At 38.9% G+C, this 11,243-nt stretch overlaps 2 protein-coding genes across 4 annotated transcripts in view; both read right to left on the minus strand.

Moving 5' to 3' along the window:
- Positions 1 to 800: 800 nt before the first annotated feature.
- Positions 801 to 5,731, minus strand: LOC107583011 (kelch repeat and BTB domain-containing protein 11-like). Of its 3 annotated transcripts, none has more exons than XM_016269093.1 (2): positions 5,711 to 5,731; positions 801 to 4,681 (listed from the first exon to the last, which is right to left on the minus strand). In XM_016269093.1, exon 2 carries the CDS (start codon positions 4,380 to 4,382, stop codon positions 2,250 to 2,252), a length of 2,133 nt encoding a protein of 710 aa, XP_016124579.1. In that variant the 5' UTR covers positions 4,383 to 4,681; positions 5,711 to 5,731; the 3' UTR covers positions 801 to 2,249. The 3 variants fall into 3 exon arrangements, with proteins under 3 accessions (XP_016124579.1, XP_016124570.1, XP_016124561.1); XM_016269084.1 differs by lacking the exon at positions 5,711 to 5,731 and adding an exon at positions 5,263 to 5,704; XM_016269075.1 differs by lacking the exon at positions 5,711 to 5,731 and adding an exon at positions 5,263 to 5,704 and having other exon boundaries at positions 801 to 4,684.
- A 2,127-nt stretch (positions 5,732 to 7,858) lies between these two features.
- The window catches only part of LOC107583421 (rho guanine nucleotide exchange factor 10-like), a 51,059-nt gene continuing 47,674 nt past the window's right edge, over positions 7,859 to 11,243 (minus strand). The window contains exons 29-30 of the mRNA XM_016269626.1: positions 9,251 to 9,373; positions 7,859 to 8,562 (exon numbers count right to left, since the gene is read on the minus strand). Of these exons, the coding sequence (XP_016125112.1) occupies positions 8,069 to 8,562; positions 9,251 to 9,373 (617 nt within the window). The 3' untranslated portion in view covers positions 7,859 to 8,068. The remainder of the gene's footprint in view (positions 8,563 to 9,250; positions 9,374 to 11,243) is intronic.

The following is an 11,243-nucleotide window of genomic DNA, read 5'->3' on the forward strand; positions in this document are numbered from 1 at the left end:
GCATTCACATAAAATTCAGTAAAACAGCTAAAATAATGAACCAGGAAACAATAGATTTTTATTGTAAACACAGAAGCAATAGTTTGTGAGATGTTAAACTGACATAGAGCCACTGAAAAAGTGAAGCCATCAAGCCATTTGTTTTAAAAAGCGTATTAACTTTATACACATCAGCAAGCAATGCCCCAATCACCTCCCCCCATATGACCAGTATTATAGACACTTTCATTTGAATTTTTGAAGAGTTTTCCATTTATAAGACTATTTCTTAAAAAAAAAAACACTAGACAAAAGTTGTTACCATTTAAATGTGTAGGGTACCATTGTAAAGTTGGAGGGATTTATGATTAATTCATCAGTGAATGATTTTTTGAATGTTTACTGGAATTGTGTCGTTTGTCCAGCTTCATTAAAAGTGATTAAAGCACATGGGGTTGAATAAAAAAGCTAACAAAACATTCACATTCAAGTTCATAATCATACCAACATTCATATTCAAATTCCCTTGTTTATTTCAACAGAATTTCACTAAAGAAACATTTATAAAATCCATATCCTCAAACTATTACTCATCTCGCATTCTCCATCCGTTCATAAATGTCTAGGGCAGGGATCCTCAAATCTGGCCCACGAGATCCACTTTCCTGCAGAGTTTAGCTCTAACCCTAATCAAACACACCTGAGCATGCTAATCAATGTCTTCAGGATCATTAGAAAATCACAGGTAGCTGAGTTTGATCAGGGTTGGAGCTAAACTCTGAAGAGCATTGGACCTCCAGGGTAAGATTTGAGGAACCCTGGTCTAGGGGAATACTGACGCGTGAACAATTATATCTCAGTAAAATATTCCTGGACAGTAAATATCACGGTGTCTACACAGATTGCAATAGCCAAGTCATAAATTACATTATAATGCCTCATTACATGCTATGGATACCATATGAATGTTTTGAGTTTTGTGACAGTGTCTGTCTCTCTTTGATGGGTTCAGCCTAAATTCATAAGACAACACCATAAAGACTATATTTTCTCCCTATCTGTGGAAGATCTCAGATGTCTGAGAATCTGAAGTGTGTTTATTATGGATAAATGTTATTGTATTGTACTGTAATTGTAGTCTTCATTAACAACAGACTTAACAGTTTGAGCTTAAATCCTAAACATTGATGAATGATACATTTTTCACAAAAAAAATGTATTGCTCATGAGAATGCAATTTAAATTAATGTTTGTCTGCCTGAAAAATATAAACTTTTATCTTTGGCAATGATTCCGAAATTTTTTTTGCCTTCTGGATTTTCCAATGAAAGCGCTGACATCTCTCCTAGAAGGGTCTCAGAGCCAATGAGCCGCTGAGTGTGCTGTCATAGAAATGCATTGGTTTGAACTTTACATCTGTGATCCAGTCATATTTGAGTAGCAGCAATTACAGAAGTCAAGTGCTTTGTGCTCAAAGTTTCCCTAATGTTACTCTAATGTTATCAAAGGTTATGGCTTCTCTTTCAGCTGCTTCAGGACATTTGTTTATTGACCCCTGCTGTATCAAAGTTCTAGAATTGAGAGCTATTTTTTGCAGGCTTTTCTATGTATGTAAAAATGAATAATTTTTACTTCAAAATCTATTTGCATAGAATCTGTTGCTAGGAAACAGGGTCACATTATTACATTATGTGCTTCAGTTGTTCATTTGTGCTCTTCATTGCCATTTTAAGGTTAATTCGCAGTGCACTGACAGAAGCTGATCAACAGCAACAGACAAGCTTGTTGGGTTCAGTCGGATCAGTGTGTTACCCCTGAGTTGGTCAGAGTTTGTATTCAGAAACTGAACGTTTACTTGTACTAGTCGGGTCGTGGAATTTCTGGCGATTGTTGCTGTTGCTCAGGGCTGTCGGTGCAATAAACTAGCCTTTACCAACGAATGGATTTTTAGGTTCAGCCTAAATTACTATCCGATACAAAGTGCACAAAACAAATGAAGGAAGAGACTGCACAAATGAGCTATAAATGTACAAATTTCTTCATCTCCTAAAGTTGAATAGTGAAGCTGTGATTTTAAGGCGCCAAACATACACTTGTTTTACACGTTTTTTCTTACCATGCAAAGAAACACATTCCAGTTTCAAGCACTACGTGCTGGCTCCTTGAACTTTTCTGGAGATAATATTTAATCTATAAATATTGACCAGGCATTCTCTTTCTCCATGTTTGGAATGACTCCGAAGTGCCATCCGAGGGATGAAATATCCTACTCATGCAATTCTTCCACCTCTCTCAGGCAAGCTAAGAACGAAGGGGAATAAGATGCCTTTGGCCTCCACAGGTGCTTTCAGATACTCGTCTTTGAATCGACCTCCATCCTCTTCTACAATGAACTGAAGAGTCTGAGATTTATTCACACAGTAGATGCAATTATCGATGACAGCGCATCGAAACGGCAGTGTGCAGCCCTGCTGCTGGGAGGCGCAGTCATGCCACATCTTCACGATGGTGTTGTATTTAAAGACACTGATGCCCTGTTCACGGTTAACATCAAATCGGTAGATGAAGCTCTTGAGAGCCACCATGTCTGTGGATTTTTTCCTGCTGTTGTTGTATGGACACTCCTGCCATTCGTCTCTCTTGGGGTCATATTTCAACAACCGATAGAAAAGAGACCCTCCCGAGACGTACAGCTCTCCGTTACACGTAGTGGCTTCGTGAGCCACTGCAAATGCTCCTTTAGGTAGAGGAGCCACCGCCATCCAGCGGTCCATTCGAGGGTCATACTTCTCCACCGTGAAAAGACATTCACCACCAATGGCGTACAGGTTCCCGTCCATGGAGACGAGTTTGAGTTGCGATCGTGCTTGGCTCATGGGTCGGACTTCGCTCCAGCGGTCTGTAATGGGATTGTAGCAGAATACTTTGTCCGAGACTTTGCTTTTCTCCCCAGTTCCCCTGATCCCGCCGGCCACAAACAAGTAGTTGTACATTGTACAGATTCCGCAGCCCCTGGTGTTGATGTCTTCTGGCATGACGGTCAGGGTGTGCCAGTCCTTACTGCTCTTATTGTAGTAGTAGATCATGTGATTGTCCTCAAAAGACGTGATGGAGAGAGGACTCTGGGGACGGCTGCTGTTTCTGCTGGGCGGTCTACTTCCTACACGCTCAAACACATCGTTGATTTCCGCCACCATCAGACACTGGCGGCTCTCCATCCGTTTGCGCAGTATGAGGTCTCTCTCTGAGCCCGTGAGGCGCCCGTAGACAGCCGGATCTCTCAGAACCTGGAGAAAGTTGTCACTCATGAACCGATAGGCTGTTTCTTTCAGTTCATTTAGTCGCTGCTTTTTGGCGATCATTAGGATTTCATAGCAGTTCTCAGGTGTGATCTGTGTGGCTATGGTGTCGATAGCAGCCTGGACCGCACAGGGCATCTGCAGAATCTTTGCTCCTGTGATGACATCCACAATATTGTCTTTGCTTACGTTCATCTGGGAGGAGTAAACATAATCTACAAGCACTGATAATGTCTTGTAGCTCATTCCTTTTACTTTCAGGATGTCTCGAGAAAGCCTGGCCTTAAAATAATCACTTTTCTCAGCTAATACTGATTTGTGTGCTTGTATTTTCTGTCCGCCCACCTCTATGACTAAATTCGGCTCTTCTTTTGCAGATAGAGCTTCTCTTACTGCGGATCCATTTTGCTTTAGCCCTTGGCTCGATTCCTGCCCAGTCTGTCCAAATGATGTTCTGTAGCGGGTCTGATCTGCTCCTTCAGAGGAACTTATAAAGCATCCCAGGGTTTTTTCAAGTGACCTCGATTTTTGAGAGCTTGAATAGGAATTATTTTTGTCCTCTGATGTGGAGGAGACGTTTTTAATATCAAACTGACTCTGAACCACCTCACCATCTCTTAGGACATTGGATAATTTGTCAATTTCCTCCTTGTTCTCTGGTCTGAAGCACAGAGAGGGTGCCAAACTGGAAGCTACCTTTGTTCCATTCGTTTCTTCTCTAATATTTCCTTGACTTGAAGCTTCACTTATATTTCTCAAACTAAGGTCCAGATTTTGTGCTCTAGATGAGTCCAGAGGCTGTATGTGCTCTTGAAATCCACTGTCACTAGAGACAGCATCTTGTGCGTATTCTGCACCTGTTACAGCACCATAGTTTCCCAAAATCCTATTGTCAGTTAAACCTCCTGATTCTGATGTATCCCATGTACCTGGGAGACCCTGCAGTATTTCCATGCTGGGGATGCCTGTTTTCCCCATAGCTGCGACATTGTTGTTGTTCCCTTCAGCTGGGATAGGTGATTCTGGAGAGTCAGGGTTTGCTGCGTGAAATATAACGTCTGCTTGTACTGTAAACATGTTTCTGTCTTGCAGAGTGTTGTTCATCTTTCTGTAGTTGCAATACACCTAATGTCACTCATTTAGTGCTTTCAGAGCAATAAAAACAACTCTGAAGTTTCTCCTTTTCCCAACAGTAGAGTTAAATTAATCCCAGCGGGCCTCAGGAATGACTGGCAGATCCTAATTATTGGGGTAATGATCTTTCAGTCAACATTGCTAGGAGTGTCCTAGCTGGACATGTTTGCTGTTCGTTCCATCAATGTACATTTCATCAAAATAAACACACATTTCCTATATCAAAAGAAGATCCTTTGTCCTTTGTGGTCTCAGCTCTGGGTCCAAACCTTCTGAGAAAAGAAGACAATGTTATTCATTCAAATAATCATAATTGTATTACCCAAATTCATATTCCTCAAATAATCTCATGTAATCCTAATGATTAGAAATGTAATGTTAAAAATTAAATTAAAACACCTTCTGACGTGAACTAATAGCTTATAAAGTGGTGCTCTTTTTGGGGGGAAAAAACTCTAATTTATTCATTTCAATAAAGCAAGTAATATGTCTGCTGCAGTGACCGTATAGATCATGAGCTTCACCCTGCCTGATCAGCACTGAAATGCTCCATTTAAAACACTCTAATGCGCATGCGCACTACTCGCAAACCTACTGAGCTTTATGGATTAAATCTTAAAGAGAACGCGAAACAGTAAGATTCATTTACACCTTTAGTTAATGTTCTGTCACTATAGTTGTTCAATTACCCATTCTAATAGACCTAAAAAAAAACATATGTACAGCGGACGGAAGACAGAGAGATATTATTGATAAGACTGGGGAAAAGATGAGGCATTTTCAGACAAAGTAGTCTTTAAAAGAATAATATTAAATAGATTCGAAATGATTCAATAGACCCAGTACTTACGCGTTAAACGGCGGGGTTTCTTTGCGCAATTCCTTACACAGAGCAATCTTATGTAAGTCAGTGACTGTACGTTAGATCTAAATACACCGCGCTGCAGGGAAGCTACACATTGGTCTATCGAGGGTTGAGTTTTTCCAAATTCAGACCACTTAACCATTCACAGAAATGTACCATCTATCCCATACTGTAATAAAACGGCAGTTCAATGAGAACTTCTCTTCCTTCTCCTCATCCTCGACCAACTGTATGCGTCTGCAAGCCTCGACTGGAGAATCGGCGTCCACAAAATATCATTATCTCAATTAAGCGAATAAAACGAGATATATTCCACAGAAGCGACCCTGTGCTCCGGATCTGATCGACACCGCCTCTCTGCCCTCGGAGTGCTTTGCAGTATTTTTTATTTTATTGTAGGCTGATCTAAAACCACACCCCCGTTTGTGCTCACCCTCTACACATCAGAACTGCTGATCAAATCCACGGTTAGCGCGACGTTCCCGCACACTCGACGCGAGACGCGTGGCCAAATGAAGGATGTTGCGCAACGCTCAAGGGGGACTCCCAAGCGCAGAGCATTGTAACGTTTATTGCTTGCAAATACTAAATGTCGTGTTAAATCATCTTATTATACAGTAATAAAAGATGATAGTGATTTTCTAAAGCACAGTAAACTGGCTGAATCCGTGAAAAACAGTATATATATTTGATATTCTTGGCAAAACACTACATTAAACGAAAAATGCATGTCTATATACATGTCTACTATGTAAAAAGCTCTCAAATGTCAGGTTTTACTCAAAAGAGAAAAAAGCAAAGCTTGAGAAATGGTCAAAAAGCAGCACGACTTTATCTGGCCTTCTCAAATGTGGTGAAGTTTTATGAGCACATTAAAGAAGACCATTACTCTCCATCCTGATATTATGGGCTACACCGCTCTTCAAGAGAGTTACTAGGGTAACCACTCCATTTCAGAGAGAAACACATCAGAGTTGAGACTGTCTGTCAGCACATGGTCAGACTGAGATGTCACTATTAGCCCTCTAAATACACACATATTGTACTGTTCTCAGTCTGAGGGGACTCACAAAGATCCCTGAGCCCACAAAGGCTGAAAGCATTGCATATATTAGTGTGGGAGGCCTCCTGCAGAACAACTAAATCTCTCCACTCTTTATTATGACAAACAGATATCAGATCAAAACCGAAGATTTTTTACAAACACTGAGATATCAGCTATTTTTATCTATCTCAAAAACTCTAAATACAATATTTACAAGAACTATTTACTTGGCATTTTACAAAAGGATTATTTTAGGGGTTCATAGTTTTTGATTCTATGGTTGTCTTGATGTGCAAAAAAATATGCTTAAATATCATCTGCATTTATAAAAATATTAATATTCTCAATCAGTGTGTAGATCCAAGTGAGAATATCAAAACATCCAATGATTCTCAACCATCACAGTTAAGGGATAAATATTACCCTTTTTATTTCCCTTTTAGGCAGTTACCTTGCAAAATTGAATATTTCAAGACAAATTTCTCTGAAATGCATCACACTGGAAACAACAACAACAACTCTACATTTTCATTTTTTTAATTAAGTTTCTTTCCTTCCTTCCATGCCCAGGTCAATTTTACTGTAAGCTCTAAAATCAGTGTTGCTGTTGGTAAAGTGCATTTCACAGAAACCCATTCAACCTCTGCTCAGCCTCAAATTCAATTTTCTTCTAGGGTCATTCCCTTATATATGAGCCGGCAGTAATAGTCCATCAAAAGGAAAAATAAACTAAAAAGGGACAGAAAATAAAAAGCGCCAGTTGAAAAACAAAGCAAACAAAATCACACATGGTTATCTATTACACTTGCACAGATATACAAAGAACGCTGGTTAAAACAATGGTATATATTTGTTAATACAAGTCAGAAATACATATCACAATGTGTCAATATAAAGCTTTTTCCATACCTTTAAATATTGATAAGCATCAACTTTAAATTAGAATTATGGAGGAATGCCATTTTTTTTGGACATCACTGGACACCAACTTCACTTTAGGACCCAAACAGAGTCTCTGGCCCGCCAGAGAATCTCATACAAGCCATTCAGTCACAGGATGTAGCCATTCACAGAGGCCAATCTAAAGGCCATAAACCTCAGATAAGACCGGATTCAACAATTGTTTTAGCACTTCTTTTACAAGAACAACAATTCCTTGAACCAAACATTTTGAGATGTCCTTTAAAGAAAAACTACTGAAATTAAATGAAGAGCTGAACAGATGCAGGTAAACATGTTTAAAATGTGACAAATGATAGAAAGAGTTCTGCTGTTTGCTAGTAGGCTAGATATGTTCCGTTTCTTTTCTTTTCTTTTTTTTGTGTGAAATGTAATTACCTAGCAGTTAAAAATGTTATATTTCCACAATTAGACCTGAATATTATCACACTGAAGTAGTACTGACATTTTCACAAATGCACTTTTTAATTTAGGCGAATGTGTCGAGTGGTAAAATACATTTCTCTGATGCATGACCGAGTACTTGGTAGTTCAGCTCATTCCTGGAACACATTATTTTTTCCCTTCATTCATTAATCTTTTTTCCCTGTCAGCCCATGACTGAATGCAGGGTCAGTCTAAGCAACTGCTCTCTCTGACGTGCAATGGCCTATAATGAAGACATACAGTAAAAGCATCATTAGATGAGTAAAAGAAACAAAAGAGTGATAGACACTGGTGGTTGTGCAGCTGCATCCAAACTAAAACCTGATCCTCACCGTTCTCTGAATACCTCCATTTTGTCCCTCACAGGCTGGGCAGTGGTATTTGCCACACCATAATGGTGGACACCATCTCCTCATGCTTAGACTGTTTTGTTTTTCTGTTGATTCTGCGATGTCCCAGTCCTCCAGACACCACCAACAATGAGCTCACATTCACTCTCTCAGTCTGCTTGGCCTTCTGGAAGTGTGCCGGCTCATTCAGCAGGTCGTATATTGCCCCGTCCTCTGGGCCGTGCTCTAAAGAGCCCTGAGACGGAGCCAGAGAGCCACATGAGGAGGACAGGGAATCCTGGAGAACAGGAGCATGTGAGGGAGAGCTGGTACTGCTGCGCCCCAGCCCAGAGCAGTTCTCATCCAGTTGGGTTCCCTCCACCCCATGGGCCCCAGGCTGGCACTGGCTGGGTGTGTTGGAGGTGAGAGTTGCCATGGATGCTTGGGAGACATTACACACTGCTGTTGCCATGGTGAGGAACTTGACTGGGCCATGGTGAGCGTGAAAAGAGACCATTCCTCGACCTGGAGCGAGACAACGAGGAAGAAGAATGACAAAGACGTTAAAAAGTTTGCTCAAGCAGTATAAAACAAAATAAAAATAGATAAAATACACAATAATGAGATATATAAAGGAAGTAAAATATTTCTCATCAAAACAAAATATAACAATTTTAGTTCTAAAAAACTATTTCTCAAATGTAAATATCAAATACAAAAACAGATGTCATTAAAAATGTTATTTTAGCATTATTTATATACAAGTTTATATATTTATTAATATTTTTTAAATTAGCATTTAAGTTTATATTTTCTTTTTTAATATTTCTATTTACATTTATTTCATTGTAGTACTTAAATTTTTTTTTTAGTTACAAGGCAATATTTTTAATTTCAATTTCAAGGTTTTTTTATAATTAAATTTTTTCATCTAATATTTATATTTTATTTCATCAGCTTTATTTTTTTGAGTTTTAGTTAACAGTGCTCATTAACTGTCTGGAAAAATGATGGGTTTTTTCATTGTTGGGTGTGGTTTGTTCCTTAACTTGTGCTGAGTTGTAGTATTTGAAAGTGCTACAGACTTAAAATTACCCACAGGGCACTGGGCAGCAAACAAACCTCTGCTGTTAGCACAATTCCACAGTAATATGCATCAAAAACGGTTTTTCTGGATTTTTATGACCCACACATGACAATGGATTATGCCCACCTGTGACTTTTGGGATGCCCTGCAGTCTGGGCACGGACAGGGCCACTGTGACCCCGAGATTGGTCCCCACCAACAGCAGTCCGTGACACACTAACAGACTGCTCACAGAGACTCTCTGCTGTCCTGAAAGGGAACATTTAATTTGCTTTAATTACTTGCACTGCAAACTAAATCAGAGAAAATCACATACTATAAAACACTTGTGGCAAGCACTCATGACTAAAGGTACTTGGTGAAACATTCAGCCAGTGGAATAATAACATCATCCACACATGCTAGGCTGTGTGGGTAGGAACTCGACAGCATGTGTGGGTAGGTTACTATGGGGATGATGCTGAACAGCAATTGGTTTCCAAAGAAACCTGACACGATGCGCACTTAGAAATGGTAGGGAGGTCTCATTAGAAAGAAAAGCATGCCAAATGTTCAGACAACAAACAACTCTAAATCTGTACATCATGTACTATACATTAAATGGAATAATTTCAATGAAATAAAAATGATAAATGAACTACTGACATCCACAGTTCTTTGAATGATATTTAATCTATGTCATCTTGTTGATTAAATAAAATCATAAGCACTTTCATGGTCTTTCAGTCATTTTTGACCCATTATTGGTAAAGAATATGCTATAGATTGACACTGTGAAGAACATCTATACAAACATCATGAATACACCACAAAAACACATTATTTGAAAATATGTAATATACTCTTATTTAAAGTATATTACTCCAATTATATATATATAAAAAATATATAGTATAGAATATAAACTTTGGGACCTGTTTTAGTGTAAGAATTCATGATGTTTAGAAGGACAATGGGAAGGTTAAAGGATTTTATGCACTATACTTTTCAGAGACTTTTATCTAAAAGCAATAACAATGTGTGTGTAATTTTTAATAGTGTGACTAAGAAGAATGTCATCAAACACAGAGCTGTTCTTTTGTCACTTATCACACATGAGCAAACAGAACTGCAGGTAAAAAGGAACAACACCAATCTATGGGTCAACACCCTCCAAACACCTGATTGTTCACGACCAGACTGCAAGTTTGAAGTGTCAGTGAACAATGTCCTATTCAGCTGTTCCTTAGTGCTCACTGACTCGTTAGGAACGGATTGGCTCATATTTCTGAGGATCACAGATCATTACATTAGTCATGGAAACTGCTCTAATCAGTGGCTATTACTAAACAAATGAGGGCTGAGTTTGCAAAAACATCTGCACAGTTTTGAAGTGTTTTTAAATGGCCACTTTGTCAACAACTGTTCAGTCCTCCTAATGAACAATGGAAAAAGACCCATTTAGCTTTAAACACTTTGTAAATATGTTTTATCTGTTACTCTGCATAAGTTATTGCTAATTTTTCTTCAAATTAAAGGGGACCTTTTTGTTTATAATAATAATCTATGGTGTATTCTCGTCATCTGGCTGCTGTGGTGTAGCTGAACATCTCCAACATCCAAGAACAGATTTAGCTGTGGGCTGTGTGTGTGTGTGTGTGTGTGTGTGTGTGTGTGTGTGTGTGTGTGTCTAGTCTGACCTTCTGAAGAGGGACAGAAAGACATGTACATGGCAGATTGAGTTGGCATTGAGTTAATCTGAAATAAAATAAGTTTAGGTTTTTGTATACTTTATTTTAGTTAATATTTACACTACTACTACTACTGCTAATTTGTTATTATTATTATTATTATTAACTCCACAAATAATATAATGTATACAGTTTATTTTGTATAAGACTATCTGTACAGGCTGTCTTTATTGTTTTAACCCAGCTAAGCTGTTGTGGTCAGTTAATCGCCTGCTGGTTGAGTGATATTGTAGCTGATGTCTTTGTACCATCATCAAAAGACTGACACACTTTGTTGTAAATCATGTCACGCACAAATCAAAACGGATTTGTCAATGAGCAACTCCAAAACCATGTGATGATGTGCTAGTGGGGGGGGGGGGGGGGTTTGGGTTTTTGGAGAGGGTGAA

The sequence above is a fragment of the Sinocyclocheilus grahami genome, unplaced genomic scaffold, assembly GCF_001515645.1.
Source record: "Sinocyclocheilus grahami isolate Dianchi unplaced genomic scaffold, SAMN03320097.WGS_v1.1 scaffold4.1, whole genome shotgun sequence".
Taxonomy (NCBI): Eukaryota; Metazoa; Chordata; class Actinopteri; order Cypriniformes; family Cyprinidae; genus Sinocyclocheilus; species Sinocyclocheilus grahami.

Excerpts from the sequence above, each read along its gene's own strand:
- LOC107583011 (XM_016269093.1), bottom strand. The coding sequence starts at position 4,382 with ATGAACAACACTCTGCAAGACAGAAACATGTTTACAGTACAAGCAGAC.